General features: G+C 51.5%; 6 protein-coding genes across 6 annotated transcripts; 2 read left to right on the forward strand and 4 right to left on the reverse strand.

The window, feature by feature from the left end:
• Positions 1 to 237: 237 nt before the first annotated feature.
• N7533_009412 (ATP-grasp fold subdomain 2) lies at positions 238 to 7,650 on the reverse strand (the record flags this gene model as incomplete). The annotated part of the gene is made up of 10 exons (XM_057106062.1): positions 238 to 318; positions 381 to 705; positions 760 to 1,361; positions 1,412 to 1,622; positions 1,672 to 2,054; positions 2,108 to 2,251; positions 2,331 to 2,452; positions 2,511 to 2,718; positions 5,142 to 5,236; positions 5,313 to 7,650. 10 exons carry the CDS (start codon positions 7,648 to 7,650, stop codon positions 238 to 240), a joined length of 4,509 nt encoding a protein of 1,502 aa, XP_056957511.1.
• A 1,414-nt stretch (positions 7,651 to 9,064) lies between these two features.
• Positions 9,065 to 10,028, reverse strand: N7533_009413 (CAP domain-containing protein; the record flags this gene model as incomplete). Its single annotated transcript, XM_057106063.1, has 2 exons — positions 9,065 to 9,365; positions 9,442 to 10,028. 2 exons carry the CDS (start codon positions 10,026 to 10,028, stop codon positions 9,065 to 9,067), a joined length of 888 nt encoding a protein of 295 aa, XP_056957512.1.
• A 1,917-nt stretch (positions 10,029 to 11,945) lies between these two features.
• Positions 11,946 to 14,463, reverse strand: N7533_009414 (thioredoxin domain-containing protein; the record flags this gene model as incomplete). Its single annotated transcript, XM_057106064.1, has 4 exons — positions 11,946 to 12,583; positions 12,659 to 14,164; positions 14,219 to 14,336; positions 14,389 to 14,463. 4 exons carry the CDS (start codon positions 14,461 to 14,463, stop codon positions 11,946 to 11,948), a joined length of 2,337 nt encoding a protein of 778 aa, XP_056957513.1.
• A 470-nt stretch (positions 14,464 to 14,933) lies between these two features.
• On the reverse strand, positions 14,934 to 16,238 carry N7533_009415 (WD40 repeat domain-containing protein; the record flags this gene model as incomplete). Its single annotated transcript, XM_057106065.1, has 4 exons — positions 14,934 to 15,182; positions 15,240 to 15,887; positions 15,938 to 16,103; positions 16,198 to 16,238. The coding sequence occupies 4 exons, from the start codon at positions 16,236 to 16,238 to the stop codon at positions 14,934 to 14,936; spliced, it is 1,104 nt and encodes a 367-aa protein (XP_056957514.1).
• A 306-nt stretch (positions 16,239 to 16,544) lies between these two features.
• N7533_009416 (LSM14 family protein) lies at positions 16,545 to 17,056 on the forward strand (the record flags this gene model as incomplete). Its single annotated transcript, XM_057106066.1, has 3 exons — positions 16,545 to 16,567; positions 16,633 to 16,668; positions 16,726 to 17,056. 3 exons carry the CDS (start codon positions 16,545 to 16,547, stop codon positions 17,054 to 17,056), a joined length of 390 nt encoding a protein of 129 aa, XP_056957515.1.
• Positions 17,057 to 17,218: 162 nt separating this feature from the next.
• Positions 17,219 to 18,514, forward strand: N7533_009417 (uncharacterized protein; the record flags this gene model as incomplete). Its single annotated transcript, XM_057106067.1, has 1 exon — positions 17,219 to 18,514. The coding sequence occupies one exon, from the start codon at positions 17,219 to 17,221 to the stop codon at positions 18,512 to 18,514; it is 1,296 nt and encodes a 431-aa protein (XP_056957516.1).
• Positions 18,515 to 19,021: the final 507 nt, after the last annotated feature.

Raw genomic sequence — 19,021 nt, forward strand, 5'->3', positions numbered from 1 at the left:
ACACAAAGGCATACCGGAACACGAAAACCACCATTGTGCCAAAACAAGTAAATATGTTGCAGCATTCCCGGAGCTGTCTGGAAAATTTCAATGACCGAGAGAAACATGGCAGAAGAGGCTGAATACGCCAATAAGACTGTCTTACATTCAATCAATGGGAACTCCTTGGAATGTCTATAATTTCTGGTTCTAGAAGTATGTAATTTTTTCTATTTACAACGATGCAAATCCTCAGTCTCACTGTGTCAACGAAATGACCTTCTTAGCCGCCTCCTCAAACCCGTCAAAAGCATGCAGAGGCAGACCACTTTCGGCAATCTACAAATAATCATATTAGTAAAGAGATGAACATAGCTTTAAGACAGGTTATGTCGACGTACCATCTTCTGGCCAAGTTCTTCGTTTGTTCCACGCAGCCGCACCACAACGGGTACCTGCATATTCAGGTCTCGGAACGCAAGGATGATCCCCTCAGCGATCATATCGCAGCGCGTCAGACCGCCGAAAATATTCACGAAAATGGCCTTTACGCGGGGGTCTGCGCAGATCACGCGGAAAGAAGACTTCACCGTTTCTGAGGTGGCCTTGCCGCCGGTATCAAGGAAATTTGCACAGTGGCCGTCGTGGATCGTAAGTGCGTCGACTGTGTTCATGGCGAGGCCGGCTCCATTGACGAGCGTGCCAACGCTGCCTTCGCCCTCTAGTCTGTTCAAGTCAGCACTGGAACGTTTGAAGAATCCATGGGACGCTTGTTCCTACTTGATGAAGACAATTCCGTCCTTTTCAGCCTCGACCTCTGCTGGAACTTCCTCGGCAATGTTGCGCAAGCGGTGAATTTCCTCCTGTCGACCCGAGCTGCGGAATGCAGCATCATCGAACCCAAACCTTGCGGTGTGGACTTCGAGGCCTCCATTGGCCGCTGTTCCAATCTGTGTCTCTAGAACGAATGCTTCTTTCTCCCTGAAGATATCCCACAGTGCCTGGACTAAGCCAGCAACTCTGCTCTGCGCCGAGGCAGGAAGGCCTAGGTGTGAGGTTACCTGCGTAATAAGGTGCTGTCCATCAAAGTTGGTCTGGGAATAAGCGAAGGGGAATCGGCGAGATTGAGCAGGATCGAAATCCGCGGTTGGAGAAGCGACAATGCACGGTGAAAGAGATGTCCGGTCAACTGAGATCGAGATAGATGCGTCGGACTTATAAGGCGATCCGTTGACTAGCACATTCTTCTCTTTCAAGAGATCGAATGCTTGGAATTGTTTTATATACAAGTTTCGCTTCTGCTGGACCGCTGGATTTGAAGCAGGAGTGACACGTCGCATAGTGTGAAACCCACGCTTTCCAGAGCCAGTGCCCGAGATAGTCTAAACAAGGTCAGTAACTCTGATTTGCAAGCAATCAACTTTGAACTCACGCTAGCACCAGGTCGGATACCACCATCCCCCAGCAAAGCTCGCATACCCTCGCCGAACTTCTCTGGGTGGTTCACCATGACAGCGCCCGCCCGCTCTAGCGCCTTATATTTCGTTTGCGCATCGGGCTCTCCAGGAGCCGCCCAAGCCCCAGCATGCCCCATAATTCGACCGGCAGGCGCTTCTAGGCCTCCCACGAGAGCCATGATAGGTCTATACTTGTTAGCAGCAGACTCCTACAAGAGATAGGGGACAGTCATACTTGGGACTAGAAGTTCGCTTTCGATAATCCTTGATCCACTCCGCAGCATCCATCTCCGCAGTGCCACCAATCTCACCAACCAGAATAATTCCGTGGGTATCATCATCGTGTTCAAAGATTTTCAGCGCATCGACGAAGTTGGTACCGGCCAACACGTCACCGCCCATACTGATGCAAAGACTCTGTCCGAGACCAGCTCGGGTTGTCGATGCCACGGTTTCATAACTCAGGGTCCCTGACTTGGCTACAATGCCGACATTTCCGGGGGCAAAGCAAGGAAGGGGCTGGAAGCCAATACGGCACTTGCCGATGGCGGATATTATGCCAGGACAATTTGCGCCCACGAGACGGGTTTTTGATTGTGTTTGCAGCATGGAATGAATCTGAAATATCCCATTAGTGTTGACAATCAAGAATAAGCAGTGATGAAACCTACTCGGAGGATATCGTGAATGGGAACGTGTTCAGCCACAGCTACGACGAGCGGGATCTCTGCCTCGATTGCCTCTTCAATAGCCTGTGCAGTCTGGTTTCCTGGGACATATATTGCCGAGGCATCTGGTTTGGATTTCTCTTGTGCCTAAAAAGGGCCCAATGGCATTAGTTCGTTCCAATCATAGGGTCTAGCACGTCCAATCGACCGCGGGCAGTACACATACCACCTTCACAGAGGGGAACACAGGGAGTCCCAGATGCTCACCCTCAACACCAGGCTTGACACCGCCGACAATATTCGTGCCCCATTCCAGCGATTCTTTAACATTGGCAGTCGCTTGTCGTCCTGAGGAGGGATTAGCATGGGCATGAACCAGCGCCGTACAAGGAGTTCGACAACTCACCTGTGAACCCTTGGAATAGTACTCGGGTGTGCGCTCCGATCTTCAAGTTTGGCAGTGTATCGGCATATCTTGTGGAGCGCGGAGAAGTCGAGAATGACCTGGAGCAGCGCAGCTGGGGCGCGTGCCTGGATAAGCGCAGAGCCATGGGGGGTTGTTGGAGAGGTGAGAGGCCGCCTTGTGAAGAATTGAGGCAAAGGAGGCGAGGAATCTTTATATGTAGTGGTCGATTCCAGGGAATACTCGCATGGGCACGCCTCGAGCTCGCAGAGTTGGAGAAGTGTGAGGGTGGTTTGAAGACGGCTATCTCCCCGAGGTTATTTCCCCAAGTCGGCTATCCGGTCTCGGAGTTCCCCACACTGGAGGCTCCGTCATTGCTTACATGTGCACCATTCAGCCTATACTCACATTAATGTTTTTTTTTTCGTACTTCTGGCGATAGTTGATTTCTGAATTCGAGACTCTGATCTCAAAATATGTGGTCATTTCCTTGCCATCACTGGTAGTTCTAAATGCCAAGCCGGCGGACAAAAAAACAAACACCGTTACGGGGTTTTAGTCTGCCACTTGGACAGGCGTGGAACCATCGTTAGAAGGGTGGAACCAAACTCAGAAGGATGGTAATTCCCGCCATTTTTAAGGTTCAACTCTATAAAATCATACTACTGGTACAAACTTGAAGTGTAGTCCATTATATATGATAGAAATTGGTAGCTAATCAGGTACCTGGGTACTCCGTACTACTACTAGTAGTTGTAATTAAACTTCTCTGTAGTGACATGCAGTCTACTACTACTGATATTAGGGGGCATCAAATTCCATTTCAACTTGACTACCACTCTAGGGCTGGGCATACTCAATCGCAAAATCATCTTGCCGAACCTCTCGGCAAATAAAAGGGGGTATCGTTTCAAACTCGTTCGCTTAGCGCCAGCGAGCAAAGGTGAAACAACGTGGATTAATATGGGGTCCGCTAGATAGGAGCCGCTTGAATATCCTTGCTTTTTAAAGGGCCTCTGTAACAGCCATCATTTATAGCTTACTGTAATTGATTAAAAAGGCCCACCGCAGACGCCGGTTGGCCGGGGCTGCTTTCTTATTGAAGTCTGGCGATCCTTCCATGTGCTAGACCCTTAAATACTCTCTCTATCTTCGTCTCATTCTGCAATACATGCTCTTTCTTTCTAAATTTCCCTTTCATTGTATTCGATCTGTCATTTTTTTTAGTTAGGTACTGACTCTGGAAGTCTACCTCCACGATGCGATCTTCCATTCTTTTCTCTACTTGGGCAGCTGGTCTGGCCCAAGCATACACCGTCACCAACACCGATCTATTCATGTTCAAGAATATCGACCCTATCGTGTTTCCAGGACAGTACACTAGCCATATGCATAGCTTCTTTGGCTCCGACGCCGTGACTGTCAACACCACTACATCCGCAGAACTACAAAAGGGTTGCTCGAGCACCGACAACCCCAACGACTTCTCAACCTACTGTTCGTATCTTCCAACCACCCCTTTGCCCAGCCATTGATTCTAACCCCAACAAAGGGATCCCAACCCTATACCTGGTCCAGGATGGTAACCACACTGCCATAACCCCCATGCGCTTCAGCGCCTATTACGAGAACCTAAACTCAGCCGAGATCGCCATCCCGCAAAACTACAAGGACGTCGCCGGCAATGCCTCGGCCCAATCCCAAGATGTGCTAGACAGCAACGCAGGAATTAAATGGTTTTGCGAAGGAAACGGAGAGGAGTATGACGCAAATACCGCTGCTTTTCCAACAAAGACCTGCCCGACACACCTGCAAACGCTTCTTCTTTTCCACGACTGCGCCAATCCGGACACGCTCGAGTCGGCGTATTCCGAGAATCCCAATTACTTTCCGACATATGGAGAGAATCGCTGCCCGAAGGGTATGTATCGGATTCCGCAGCTGCGGTTCTCCATTCGCTATGATCTTCGTAAGCTTCTTCCTGATGGTTGGGAGGGACAGCCGCCTTTGGAGCTTTCCTGTGGATCTTCCTACTGTTCCCACGGTGATTTCATCAATGGATGGCTACCGGAGGCTGCGGAGAACATGCTTAAAGATCCGTCCAAGTCGGAGTTCTTTGGTATTGATGGGCCCCTCGGCGACTATAATGCGGGTTCCGTGTGCGGAGCGGAGAATGCAACTGATAGCGATCCTACTCACGGAACGAGCGACTATGCACAGAGTGTGCGCATGATGAAGAGCAGCTCAATGATGAAGAGGAGACATCTTGCTAAGCATCGCCGTACTTGAAAGGATCTTCGAGGGCCTGGGTTGTATAGTATCATTCAAGTTGAATTAAGGAATCGGGTGTACATTTATCAACAGAGTAGCTACTTCACTAGCTACTACCATCCATTAGTATGAGGCCGTATTTGTTGAAATGTGTACTAGTATTAGCTGTGACGGATCATAATGATCATTGATCCCGCGTTTAATGCTTTACGATCATCGCACAACGCTACAAGCCAGACTCGCCAGAGGATATCATAGATTCGTAATAGATAGAAAGCATCCATTCATATCATAACTCGGTATCTACCACATCTATAGATCATCTTACACTTAGTATTCATTCAAATGCAGCTTCTTGCCGACAAATTTCTTTCTCTCCGTCTTCTCGCCTCTTTGTTCACGTTCCGCATTAACGCCCTTCAGAGCGTGAAGAAGCATACCCGCATCGAAGAAACCATCTGGATATATCAAGTCAGCACAACCGCACAAAGAAATCATATAATATACGATAGTAATGAAGGGGGGGGAACTCACATCCACCCATGCCGTCATCCTCAATCTCGGCACTATCTGTCGTCGTAGTGGGCGTCTCGGCTCCACCCGCGCCAGGCCGTACAATGCGTCCCCGACGCTGCGATTCACTTTGCACCCGCTCAGCCAATGCCTCAGTCTCACGCGCCCGACTTGTTCTCGGACTCGATGCCTTCCGATTGGATGCGCGGAGGAGCTTCCGCATTTCGAAAAGGTATGATTCAAGGGTTTGCATTAGGCGAGAGGTTTGTCTGTGTTTTGACGAGGCACAGAAGGAAATAGACTCGTCTTTGATGATGTAGCCTATGCCGAATCCATCGGCAGAGGTAGGGCCAAACCCGAAGTGGCGCAAACATGGGTTGCCGCAATTCGAGGTTGATAGGACGGTGTTGTTAATCTTGTCCCAGCCTGGGTCGCTGAAAATAGCTGGCGTGGGCGGTGCTGCGTTGCGCATTGCGCGGATACTACTGCCATTTGGAGAAGAGTAGCCGTCTTCAGAGGGCTGGGAAATTGGGGAGTCGAGCCCGTCGCTGGGGCTGGAGTATCCGCCTGTGGAGCTAGAATCCTGGAAGAAACCTTCATCAAAAGACCGCTGCCAAAGACAATAGAGTGCATAGAGGTGGCGGTCCTGGCCCTGGCCCTTGGAGCAATCCTTTGTAATCGCCGTGTGGCGCTGAGCAGCAGTTCGCAGGGCATCAATTTTAGCCTCAGCAGGGTTCTCGCCCCAGAAGGTCTTGACAAATTCGTAGGTTTCGGGAGTGACGGTACGCACGGCTTCGGTGCGACCGTGGAGGAAGAATTTGGTCATAGCGGGCTCGTAGGTGTTTTCAACTCGACCATAGAGACCATAGTAGGCGGCTTGGAATGCCATTTGAACAAAGGCGTCTGGCGAGAAGCCCATGGAAGTGATGAAGTTTTTTCCATAGCCTTCAAAGTCGAGAACTTGGAACTCATGTTGGTAGAGCAGGTCTGAGAGATGTGATTCGGCAAAACGAAGGGCAATGTTGAGCTCCGGCGTCATATCCCATTCTAGCTTGCGAGGCGTAGTGCTGACATTTCCGAAGCTGCGGGGGTCACGCTTAGCTGGGTCCGGGCTGGTTGTTGCCCATAGACTCGGTGCCTGACCATTGATGGTTTTTGCAAAACGGAGAATGGTATCAGTGTACAAGTCACTAGCGAAGCGCAGGACAGTGTGTCCATCTACACCGGTATGTTCGAAGTTGATACCAGCGCTGCCGTTATTGCAAACAATGATCTGCAGCTTGTCATACCAGCGATTTGTGCAAGTGCCCACCTGCACGCCTTTGATCACCTCGCTGGTACCACAGAGCATGTTGGCGCAAAGCTCTGCTGTGGTAGAAGGTTCCGTGTCGTCGAGACACAGCATGAATAAAGCGGTGTCAACGATATTGAGACACTCGGCGTTGTTTGATGCCGAATCCTTCGTCATGATATCACGAAGTCCCGACCATACCTTGCGGTTCTCTGTACTGAGTACGCCCAGGGCACCTTTGGCAGCTTCTTGGACGGGTGTCTGCGCGGCATCATCGATGATGACATGCAAATTGAGTGAAATATCCTTTTCGGTCATGATCAAGTCGCTGTTGTCATCAAGGACATCGAACCAGTAGAACTGCCCCCGACACATTACGACAATGTGCTTGGCATCAGGATCTTGGCTGATAACGCAGCCATTGTCGGTTGGTAGACGGGCCGTTCCAAAAAGTCGGGAGTATTGGTACATGCAGAGAGGTGTCCCACGCACTGTGTCTGGAGGCAGCTCCTCCCTCCGCACCGCGCGCACGAATGAAAGAGCGGAAATAACCAGCGACGCAGCTCGGGTCACTTGATGATTGCGAGCCGGAGTGGGGTCGTCCTCCAAGAGGAAGAAAGGGTTGAGATTCAAGACAACCGAGCTGTCGAAATTCAAGTAAGAGTCGTACCAGAACTGCTCGATGAAACTAGTTTTGGAGGAAGCATAGTTTTTCAGTCGTTCTTGTAGCAGCGGCCCATCTGTCTTCAGGAAGTCCTTTACAGCTGCCTTCGAATCCTCATGTTCGCGGGGCGTCTGTAACGCGGCAAGCGCATCAAGATGGCGGCGGCATGTATCCTCAAGACTCGGGATGGGTAGTTTTGGAAGTGACTCCTGGTTTGCAAAGGTCAAGCCTTGGATTTTTGGCGTGTGTGGTTCGACCGGCTCGCCCCCAGCGTGTTCAGTCGGTCTCACGACCGTGTGACCCTGGGGCTCGGACCCAGGCTGCTTTGCGGTCTCGGAGTTCATCGCAGCCCCAAGCGGTTTGGGAGAAGTGAAGAACCGAACTGCTGTCGATGAGTAAGACATGGTGTTAGTGGATGGTGTTTCCGATCAAGCGTAACGGCTAGCGAGGCAAGTCGGAATGGACAGGAGACGAAGGGCAGTGCGGTAGAAGTAGTGACAATCTTGCAGGCAGTAAGGTGGCATTGGGACTAATTCATTGAGAAAATCGTGATGGTAGAGAAGTGCGAAATTTAGTTCAAGGCAAGGCAAGGACATCAGGGGAGCGAGCGATGTGGGGAGTAGGACAGCCATATATATGATATAGTTCATCGGTACCACACGGGGCCCCGCGCTGCGGATTGGTGGAGCCCTTTCGGATTGAAGGGAGCTAACTACTCACGGGGCAAAGGACGTACCGATAAGTGACAGAAAAGGACGAAATGTGGATTGGCAGCACGCGGGGAGTAGCGCCGGAGCAACGGATGAGGCCTAGAAGCGTAAGGTTAGAATATTCCAGCTAAATAGGGGACCCCTGCCCAACCGAGCCGATCAGTCGAGTTGCAATCGGGAGTCACCGAAGAACAGTCTTTGAAGAAATCTTTGACAAAGAAAAAGCCGAGGGTTGTAGTGGGTGGTGATGAGGGTGTGTGATACGTGACAGAAAAGTCACCAGGGCCATGGAGGTTTGGAATAACTCACCCGACCTAATTCAGGCAGTGCTTCTGAGCAGTGAACTCGGCTAGGGAAGATCGGTAAGAATGTTTAGATAAGATGCATCATGCAGAAGCTCGGAAGGAAACAGACACAAGCGACGAATGTAGCGGGTCGAAAGCCCGCCCTTTTTTTGTCGTGGGGGGAAATGACGTCTCGGGCCAGCGGAAGGTGCGGGGGGAGCTACGGGCACGTGACTTGTCAACATCAGCAAGGGAGGTTTGTTTTTGTTCAAGTAGTATCAGTAGTAGTACATTCGCATTGATCTGTATTTTGTTTTTGTATCCACAGTAAGGTGGCCCGTTGAACGCTAGGGGACTTCGTGTCAAAAATAACAATATTCACAATTGAAAATGGGTACCCGCATGTCCCTCTCCCAAGGAAGGGGAAACAAAGGGCACCTCCAGCGTAGATACAGGAGCCCCCGGAAAGAAGAATCAACATAAGTCCAGAAAGACTACAGTCGGCTCCGAGGGCCGGTGACCCGATGCCGATCGCCACCTGGGAGAGTCCCGGACAATTCGGGTTGGACATGAAAGTATGAAGAAGAGAAGAAATAAAAAACAAAATAAGATAAGACAAGATTCAGCGAATGCAACTGTATCAGGTGTTCTCACGAGGCATTGATGCGCACGAGACCATCTCGAGAGACTCGCGGTTGGAGCGTGGTAACTCCCAGACTTTCCAAGCCATCTCCTTCTCGTGATAGAGTGCGAGGTATTCTTAGGCAGTGTAGGTGGCCTCGCCGCTAGGCTTAAGGACATTGTCACCATATTCACCTGCATAGTTACCGGGGGGGTCCGTAGTTGCAGACAGTAAATGGAATGATTCCACTACCATCAACATTCCCAAGTCCGTCGCAAGGTTCGGTGTGGCAGGCGACGTGGGTAGTGCCCTTCCAGACGATCTGGGAGAAGTGTCCCCATTTATCAAATTGAGACATGTCGGGGTCGGCAGTACCGTAGCCGGGGTAATAACTAATCTCGTCGTTGTACATCAGGTTGGTAATCATCTCACCAACCTCCCCGTATGCGACACCATAACCAATGTTTTGACCGTATTTACCAATGGTTTTCGAATTAATGTCGCTAGTAAGAGGGACGAGTTAGTCTATGATACGAAGAGGGGTAAAATTACAACACAGCTGCCGCGACAAATACTTACGTGTTGTGCTTGTAGACGCATTGCTCGGCCAGGATCCTGGCGGCGGTATACAGATTGTCATGCCAGTCGAGCGCAGTGACCGAGTGGTTGGTGCGGTGGACATTGTGGTTGTGAAGAACATTCGAAATGTACTCTGGGGTCAGGTTGCCGAGCAGAGCGGGACTTGAGGTCGAGGCGGCGGCGGCCTGGGTGGTCGAGGAGGTCGAAGCCGGGGCCTGGGCCTGCTCGGTAGATGAGGCAGCTTCAAAGGTTGAAGTCCAAGCGGTGGAGAAATAAGAGGTGGCAGGCTCCTGCTGAACCTGAGCGGCCTGGGTGGTGGCAGGCTCGTTGACAGGGACAGCCTCAGTGGACTTCTTGGCAAGGTCGGAGGTTGACTTGGTCTCCACAATAGCGGGGGCTTCAGTGGAGGTGGTGAGAACGGTGTTGGCCACCTGGACTTGCTGAACAGGGGTGACGGTCTCAGTGACGGCGGGCGCAGTGACAGTCTTGGTAACAGTGACGGTAGTCCAGTCGGTCACGTAGACACGTTTCTCATAGGCGTGGGCGGCCCCAGCTGCCAGAGCAGCGAGGAACAGATTCGAGCGCATTGCGAATATGGAGGCAGATCACAGATCACAGATCGGACAAATCAGGTAAGAGGGCGACAAATAGGAACTTCCCCAGGAAGTTCGTGTTGATAGAGAGTCGGAAAGGGTCAACAAACCACAGATCGACTGTGGTTGGACGGGAAAGAGTGTGGAGGTTTCTTTGGATCAAAAAAAAGGAATGACGGGCCGGAACACCTCTTCTCTCAATGAGGGAAGAAGAAGATGGACGGCGGGAAGATTGATGGAGAGAGAAAGCGAGGGAGAGAAGAGAGGAAGGAGGTAGTAAATGTAGAAAGGGAGAGATAATGAGAAAGGGGAGGAGAGTGGGTCCCGTGTGAACCAAGGCAATTTGGAGGAAGAATTGTTTAATTAGTTTATGGGATCGGGGGAGATCAAATGATTCAATGGCTGATTTTCGGTTTCGTGTGTCTGAGATTAAAGCTGGGTCGAGAGGATTTTGCTGATGATTTCTATAGAGATCGGTTCCTCAATTCCATACTTATGAGGTCCAGCTTTGATTCTCCAACCTCCACGCATACCAAACCTGCCCTTCCCGCCACTCTCAGGCGTGGGACATTCTACATTCCAATGCCACTCATACAACTCGATGATTGGTCACTTCCCCTCTCAGGGCCTGCTAGAGGCTGGGCAAAATGAAGTGCAAATTATTCTCCGGTCTGGGGATCGTTGGCGTCTGGGCATGGCATCTGGACCTTCGGAGCGGTGGGACTCGGCGCAGACCTGGATGTGACGACGAGAAGATGTAAAAAAGCCCCCCCTGGGCGGATCTTCAATTCTGTGACTCCACTAGTGTCGTTGCTCTCCATTTAGCGGCGACACTAGCTGCCGCGCGTACATGGATGGACCCTGAATGGACACAAACACGGTTCGAATGGCCATGACAGTGTCTGGCAGAAGGGGGACCAGGAGCCTGAAACCACAATCGGACGGAAGAGATGGGATCGAATGGATCCAGGCTCCATCGCATTACGGCGCATCATATTGTTGTGCCAAGGGGTTAAATCACCCCTTGCCCACTCAGTTTCAGAGTCGCGATGGACCAATGAATGGCCACCCGGGAGATTACCCACCATAACGGCGGCGCCGCTAAGAAACTTGGCTTTGACCGGGGCTGTCGGGCTGGTCCAATGCTTTCCGTCTGCACGGTCCTATTCTCTTCACATTGATTAACTTGGGACGGCCACCGGTTTCAGCCTTTCAGCCCCAGAATGAGGCGAGCCGGCATGATGATTCGGATCCAGCTGGCCACGCTGGGTCGAGCCTGGGGTGTCCGGGGCTGAAATCATGTTGTATTTAAGTAAATCCAGGTTCGCAAGGCTTCTCGGACGATCGTCCCACTTTAACTCAGGTCTGGAAATTGGGCAGATTGAGTGCTCGTCTTATTCTTTGGTACACGACATCGGGGACCCTGGATTGAGATAGCGAGTGGATATGACAGCACCCACCACATTGGATAATTTGCACTTCATATGTATATTCCAATATTCCAATAGGAGCACAAAATGATGCAGGGCCACCACGGTTTCGCCTTGCTATACCGCTAGTCAGGAACCCTCAGGAACCCGAGGCGGGCCATGGTAATCCTTTGTCTGGATTCATGAATCCATACGCCATCTCATTTCCCTTGCAATCCCCGTTTTCAGCTAGTGCTCAATAGACAATCTATTCAATGAGAGAGATAAAATAGGTAAACTATATCCATGGATGAACCCTTGTAGATTTTGTAACCCTAATCTCCGATCGGTCCCCCGATCTGACGTCTGGCGTCAACTCCGACACGAGGTGCCACCAGCCACGCCCAATCAAACGCAAGGTCACCCATATTCACACATCTACACCAGAACGCCACAAATCAAACCCAACGACCCAAGAAAAAGCAATATAGAAAATTATGCTCTAGAGATCCACAATTCGACACGTCCCGGTCTCGCATACCGACAAATAATTCTTCGGTGGGTCAGCTTTGTCAAGATCTTTGTATAGTGGATTGCGCCCTTTCAACCAGAAGGACTGATTGCCCACAAAATCTTTTATATGGGAGGGCCGCACATCAACTAACGAGGTAACAACAGTTGATGAACCGAACCCAGAACCAGCTTCGGATCGAACACGTCGTGACAGCAGATCGCGCGCTGCGACCGGTTCATCTCGTCGGCTGACAAGGCTATCGCGTGGAACCGGTTCCTTGCTAATGTCTGCGGTACCAAAAACACCTGTAATGGTCCGAGTCCCGATTTGGAGGCCTACGATCACATCCAACAATCCAACAAAAAGGAAAGGGTGCTGCATGATCTCGACCGCGAAGGAATTGCAGGTCTGTCGCGCAAGGGTTCGGTAGCTTTCATCCTCTAGAAGGGCGGCCAGGCGTAGCAGATTACGGGCAATCACGCCGTTGACAGACGGCGTCGCAGACTCCGTACCAGTCTTCAGTCGGAAGAGTGGGCCCGGCATGCCAGGGGCCATAATTGAAGGTGTGTTATAGTAACCAGCAGGCGTGGAGCCAGTCTTGGCGAGGAAATATTCGTTCAGGTATTCTGCGATCCACGTCAGTTATCCAATGCAGAGCACAAGGGAGAGCTATTACTCAAATGGCTAGGTAAGCTTCTTACTTTGCAGCCGCTCGGCAAATTGTAGATAGCTATCATCAAAGGTAGCCTCATACATGTCCAGCAGGCCGCTGGTTAGGTAGGCGTAGTCGTCAGCAAAGCCAGGGGTTTCACCACGACTGCCATCGCGATATATACGCCACAATTGACCAGTGGACTTGTCGAATAAATTTTCCTTTATAAAGCTGATTGTGCGTGCGGCAGCCTCCCGGCATTGGACGGCCTTGGAGCTCTCGATTTCCTCAAATAAGACACTGCTTTTGGCGAGTGCCCCAATTGCCAATCCATTCCAGCCCACAATGATCTTGTCGTCTAGATCGGGCCGTCCTCGAGTTTTCTCTCGGTGATCATGCAACCTTTGTTTCCCGCTTTTGATCATCTTCACCACTTCGTCTTCCCCAAGTCCAAATTCCTTGGCTAATTTGCTCGGTGTTATACGGATTGACAGCACATTCTGATTCATGAACTCATCGTGTGGATCATATTCAGCCGCAACATTCCCATCAGGTAGTACACCCCAATGACGGGCGCAGACTGGGGCGTCTCGGGGGCCGAGCACTTGGGTGAGTTCCTTCAACGACCAGACGTAGAAGGCACCCTCCCGTTTCTCCGTGTCGTTAGGGGTTGGAAAACTGTCAGCATCCTCAGATGAAAAGAACCCTCCGGTCGGTGATTGCAAAGTAGGACTGGTTAAATATGCGACCAAGTCATAGACAGCACCCAGCAATTCAGGATCATGGGTCAGACGGAACCCTTCAACATAGGTATCCAGAAGTTGTGCCTGGTCATGCAGCATCTTCTCAAAATGAGGCAAACTCCAATCAGTTGTCACACTATAACGAGAGAAGCCGTGACCAATGTGATCCCGAATTCCGCCACGGGCCATTTTCACTAAAGTTGTGACCGCCATAGCGGTCGCCTTCTCGCATTCGTCTTTGCCAACGATGTCAGTGACCTGGCTAGGGTATGTACCGAGTCGAAGAAGGAAGGTGAGATTCGACGGAGTGGGGAATTTAGGAGTGCGACCGAACCCGCCATTAATGCTATCATAGCGAGAGGCAAAATGTTGATAGGCCTCTTCCAAAAGTTCGATATCAAGATCTTCGTCATCATCTCGCTCTTCATGTTGCGAGTGGGTCCCCTCCTCGGCGAACTCTCGCAGCTGCTTGGTGATATCCTTCGCACTCTCTAAGCAGCGTTGCTGCTGTGTCTGCCAAACATCACTCAGCTTTTCAAGGATCTCTACAAAACCTGTGGTTTCCGGACCCAGCAACATGGAAGAATTGGGACCAGGCCAATATGTGCCTCCAAATACGGGTTCGAGGGCGGGGGTGAGGAAGACGTTCAAGGGCCAACCACCTGAGCCAGTGGTGGCTTGGACATAATTCATATAGATGTCGTCAACATCTGGCCGTTCTTCTCGATCGACCTTGATAGGAATAAATGACTCATTGAGAAGAGCAGCAACCTCTGGGGACATGAATGATTCCTTTTCCATGACATGGCACCCTACAAGCCGTTAGCCACTGATTTGAAGGGGTTGGTCGGGGTTGGCGAGCATACAGTGACAGGCCGAATACCCAATGCTAAGGAAAATCAGACGATTATGTTTCTGTGCGAGATTGATTGCTGATGCATCCCAGAGTTGCCATGCTACCGGGTTATTCATATGCCCGCGTACCTACGGGCCGTTAGCGTTGGTCGTTGTCCGGGGGAAATAGAATCAGACTCACGTAGGGTGATCTGCTTTCACTGAGTCGGTTGACCAGGTGGGGGCCCACGTCTGATACATCGTGCTGTGTCTGCATACTGTAGTATTCTTTGCGATAGCTCGAGGGGTGAGGAGAATCGAGAGTCGAGGATCGAGAAATCCCGCGGGCTTGGGAGGCACCGCGGACCAGAAGTCTGGAGCTAACGGAAAACGGAATAGAATATTCCAAGTTGATACTACCCCACGTCCAGATAGACTAACCAGGGTCTGAGCCAATACAGCGGAGGATTCAGGACGATGTCGCACAGAAGAGGGGAGGACCAGAAGTGGGGGAACGCAACTCGACCTCGGGGCACGGGAGATCGGCCATGTGCGTCATCGATGCATCAGGAAGGTCACGTGGCATTAACAGGACGGAAGAGCAGACCATTAATAGTCGAGTCGACCGTTTAGAAGAGACATTGAACATTATGAACATTATGAACATATTTTCGTAACTTGAAGTCTGTACACACAGCTGAACCTAGACACTTCAAGCGCGATAGGTATCAACCAAAAGAAGTCCAATTAATCATCGCCCATCAATTCGGCCAACTCGCGCTCCTCCTCTTCTGTGAGCATCGATTCTGCCTCGGGCTCTTCATCCTTGGGTGGGCCATTCTTTGCTATATCAATGGCCTGTTGAAGGTCATTAGGCCGCAGGGACCATTGGCGAACGGTTCCATCGATAGCCACGCTGACAACAGTCGACCCCACGAGAGCAAGCCCAGTGACTTCTTCGAAGTGACCCGAGAAGGTATGATGGAGCTCCCCGGTCTAGAGTGGTCAGTCTCTAGATGTTTCGATTGGTGCTGGGAAGGGGAAGGGACTTACCGATCGATTCCATACCCGTACCTCTTCGTCTCTGCAGGCTGTTACAACCCAGCCGCCAGTTTCGTATACCACCACATCACGTACAAAGTCCGGGTGCTCTAAGCTAAGATTCGCCTTCCATCCATCCGCCCGTACGAGACACTTGGCAGTCTTATCAGCAGACGCAGTCCAGAGATCCCCGTCCTGGTCGAAGAAGAGCTTGTATACACTGGTCTCGTGAGGAAGGAGGGGCTGCCCATCGTCACCACCTCCAAATATCCTGAATTGGCGAATCTCCCGATCACTTCCTGCGCTGAAGACAATGGCCTGAGTTTCATCCACCTCCGGGTCAATATTGAGATCCTGGATGCCTCGCGTATGGCCCTTGAAGGTCTCGGTCCGCTGCCCAGTCGCAAGGTTGAAGATAAGGACTTGAGCGTCGGCACCGCCAGTAATGAGTAAATCTTCTCCGCCAAGTCTGGCACAGATCACAGATTTCACAAAATCACTGTGTCCCTCGTATCTCTGCCGGATCTCTCTTGAGGCTACATCCCAACTCCAGACAGTCTTGTCCCAGCAGCCAGCAAACAGCAGCTTTCCATCAGGACTCAGACAAATACTGGTCAATGGGGCAGTTGGGCCTTTGAATAGAGCGGTAGTTTCTCCCGTCTGTAGAGGGTTGTTAGTAAGTTACTGCTGGTTGAGGTACCATGACATACTCCGAGAACAATTCTCCTCACGGTCCCACTACTTTGAGCAACATAGATTGATCCCGGATGCGACGGGTCTGCTCGAACAGCTAGAATCTTGCTCTGTAGCTTGATGGGGTTTCCATTTTCATTCTGAGATTTGATGTCTTTTCGTTCCTGGTCGTCGAGAGCAGCACTGTGGGCAGCATTCCATCAGCATCAAGCTGTGCGTCGAGAATGGATGTATTTTGTCACGGTATATACCGGACCAGTAAAGAGGTGATGCTCACGAGGTTTGGAAAAAATGGTCACGATTGGACGAGCTCGTCATGGTGTCTCTAGTGAATGACTCTGGTTTCTGCCCGTTCTTGAAAGTTCTCCAAAAGGAGGGTTCCCCAGCGTTGGATCTCTCACAAAAAGCGCTCCTCGACCCACCCGCGCACAGTCCAAAACTGCTCTCGGAGCTTCTGCAGTCTACCGTAGCCCGTCTTCACCAAAAACCTGAACGCAGATTTTCTTCTTTTTCCTTCTCTCCTCTTCCCATTCTACCCACTCACCCTTTTTCTCTACGCGTTCTCCCTATTCCCCCTTTGTTTCTTTTTACTCTCTCTTGCGCGGTTCCGCGCTCCCTGCAAGGATGGATATGAACCATTTGATAGGGTCAGTCTGCACCTGCTGGTCGGAACCAGGGTTTGTGCGGCTGGGCTGGAGTTAACACCTGGCAGTCAGCGTTTCAACCTGATCTCAAAGAGCGATATTCGGTTAGTTTTCCTCTACTTGATCCCTTTCCACCTCGATTCATTACTCATTCTCCTCAGCTATGTTGGCACACTTCACGAAATCAACCCTGAAGCCTCCACAATAGCCCTCGAAAATGTTCAATCATTTGGCACCGAGGGTCGTCGGGGAAACCCCGCCGAGGAGGTCTCTCCTTCGGCGAGTGTCTATGAATACATTGTTTTCCGTGGCAGTGATGTGAAAGACATCAGTGTCGCCGGCGAGGAAAAGCAGGAGAACACACAGCCCGAACCCCCTCGGGTTCCGGATGACCCCGCCATTCTCGGAGTAAGTGCACCATACATGAACATCCCATCCCAACCCAACCCTTCCTCGCCTGTACTCATCGCGGTCGGGCAATTGATCAAATGATGAATCATTTCGGATGTAAACACAGACCTGTTCTTAATGCGCAAAACCATGTGGAATTTTCCGTTGCCTTCCTTCTGATTGATCAACCAACCCTTCATTCCTGCACCCGCCTTCGTTCATTTCTTTCAATTGGACTATCTTGCTGACTTGAATGCAAGCAGAATGTACCACGACCCGTTCCTGGACAAGGTCCTGAAGCCGGATCTGGTGCTCCTGGCCTCCCCCCTCAGCAGCCTCAAGGTGCTCAACAGCCGCCTCCTGGCTACCCTCAGCAGCCACAGTTCCAGCAAGGCTTCTACCCGCCCTATGGACAGCGCTTCCCCCCCTCCTCCTTTCCCACCAGGACCGGGTGGCTATCCAAATATGCCATATGGGGCGCCGCCAGGCTGGTATCCTCCACCTGGTCCGGGTTTTCCTCAGGGACCGGGTCAGTTCCCTCCCCAGATGCCCATGGGTGGCCCCGGCCAGCAGCAGCCGCCGCCCCAGCAACAGAGGCCCGGTCCCCCAGGACCCCCCACGGGCCCCAGTGCCACCTCTGAATTACCCTCGGGAGAGAAGATCCCCAGCAAGCCTGCAACACCGGCGGCTCAGAATGCCCCACCTCCCCCGGTCGAGTCGAAGCCTTCCGTGGCCGAAGCTGTTCAGGGCTCGACTGGCTCTAAGTCTGTTCCAGGATATAGTGCCCCTCAACGAAATGGCCGGGCTATGCCAGCTATTCCTATCGCTGCACCAAAGCCTGTTGTCCCGATGTCCACTGCTCCTGCTGTCGCCTCACAAGGTGCTGTAGCGACCGATGCCACAACTGCTGCCGCAAATGCTGTTGCTGCTGCCATGGCTAAGCTCCCTCAGCCTGGTGCACAGAAGAAGCCAGTCCAAGGCCAGCCTGACGCTTCCCTTGATACTGTCACTCGTAAGATGAACGAGATGCGCCCTTATGATGGCACACAGGCCCCACGGGGTGGTCATCAGTACCCCCGGGGCGGCCGTGGCGGTGCTCGTGCTCCGCACAAGAAAATCGAAATCCCCAAGTCGGACTACGATTTCGAAACCGCGAATGCCAAGTTCAACAAACAGGACCTGGTAAAGGAGGCCATTGCTACCGGGTCTCCTGCTGCCGAAGCTGAATCACACGAATTCCACGAACAGGAAGTTGATGACAGCGCCACGCACAATCAATACAATCGCACGTCTTCTTTCTTCGACAACATCTCAAGCGAAGCTCGTGACCGTGAGGAGAACTCTACGGGCCGTCTCGGTGGTCGCGAGTGGCGTGGCGAAGAAGAGAAGCGTAACATCGAGACATTCGGACAGGGCAGTGTTGATGGCTATGGCCGCGGTCGCGGTCGTGGACGTGGACGTGGATTTGGACGTGGACGTGGTTACCGAGGCGGCTACGGTGGTCGTGGCCGTGGTGGCCGTCCCCCCTCGCAGTCCACTGGTATTCCTTCCCAGGTTTAAATAAAGCCATCTACCTACCTGCTTCTGTTGCAATGATTGCTATGTTTTTTATTTTCTTTTCATATTCCTTGGGGTGTCCTGACCTATGAACGACATGAATGCTTATGCTTGAACCCGTCTCTTCTCTTCGGCGCAATGGGAATGAACCTGGACTGGGCATGGTGGGACGGCAATACGATTTGTTTTTTTTGCGGCCGGCAACTATGGGTGTTTTCTGTTTCTGTTCGGGTGTTTGAATCTTTTTCTCATCATTCTGTCTTATGTCAAGCATACCCCTTTTCAGCGTCTTTCCTGCTAAGTCTTTTGGGTGGGAATTTTTTACCTGGTGTGCTCTGTTTCGACATCACAGATGCGCCCCGATGGCTTGCGACATGCATCTCGCTTGAGGGCATGGTCGTGATCATTCAAGGCCAATTTATTTGTTGGCTCAGTGGCTTTTGCATGCGGATGTAACATATCCATGACTTGAGGAGACAACTCCAATCAATGAAAAAGGAAAATAGAGGG

This window comes from Penicillium manginii (genome assembly GCF_028828005.1).
Source record: "Penicillium manginii strain IBT 31320 chromosome Unknown utg000006l:1.0-4164085.0:1.0-4166146.0, whole genome shotgun sequence".
Classification (NCBI taxonomy): domain Eukaryota; kingdom Fungi; phylum Ascomycota; class Eurotiomycetes; order Eurotiales; family Aspergillaceae; genus Penicillium; species Penicillium manginii.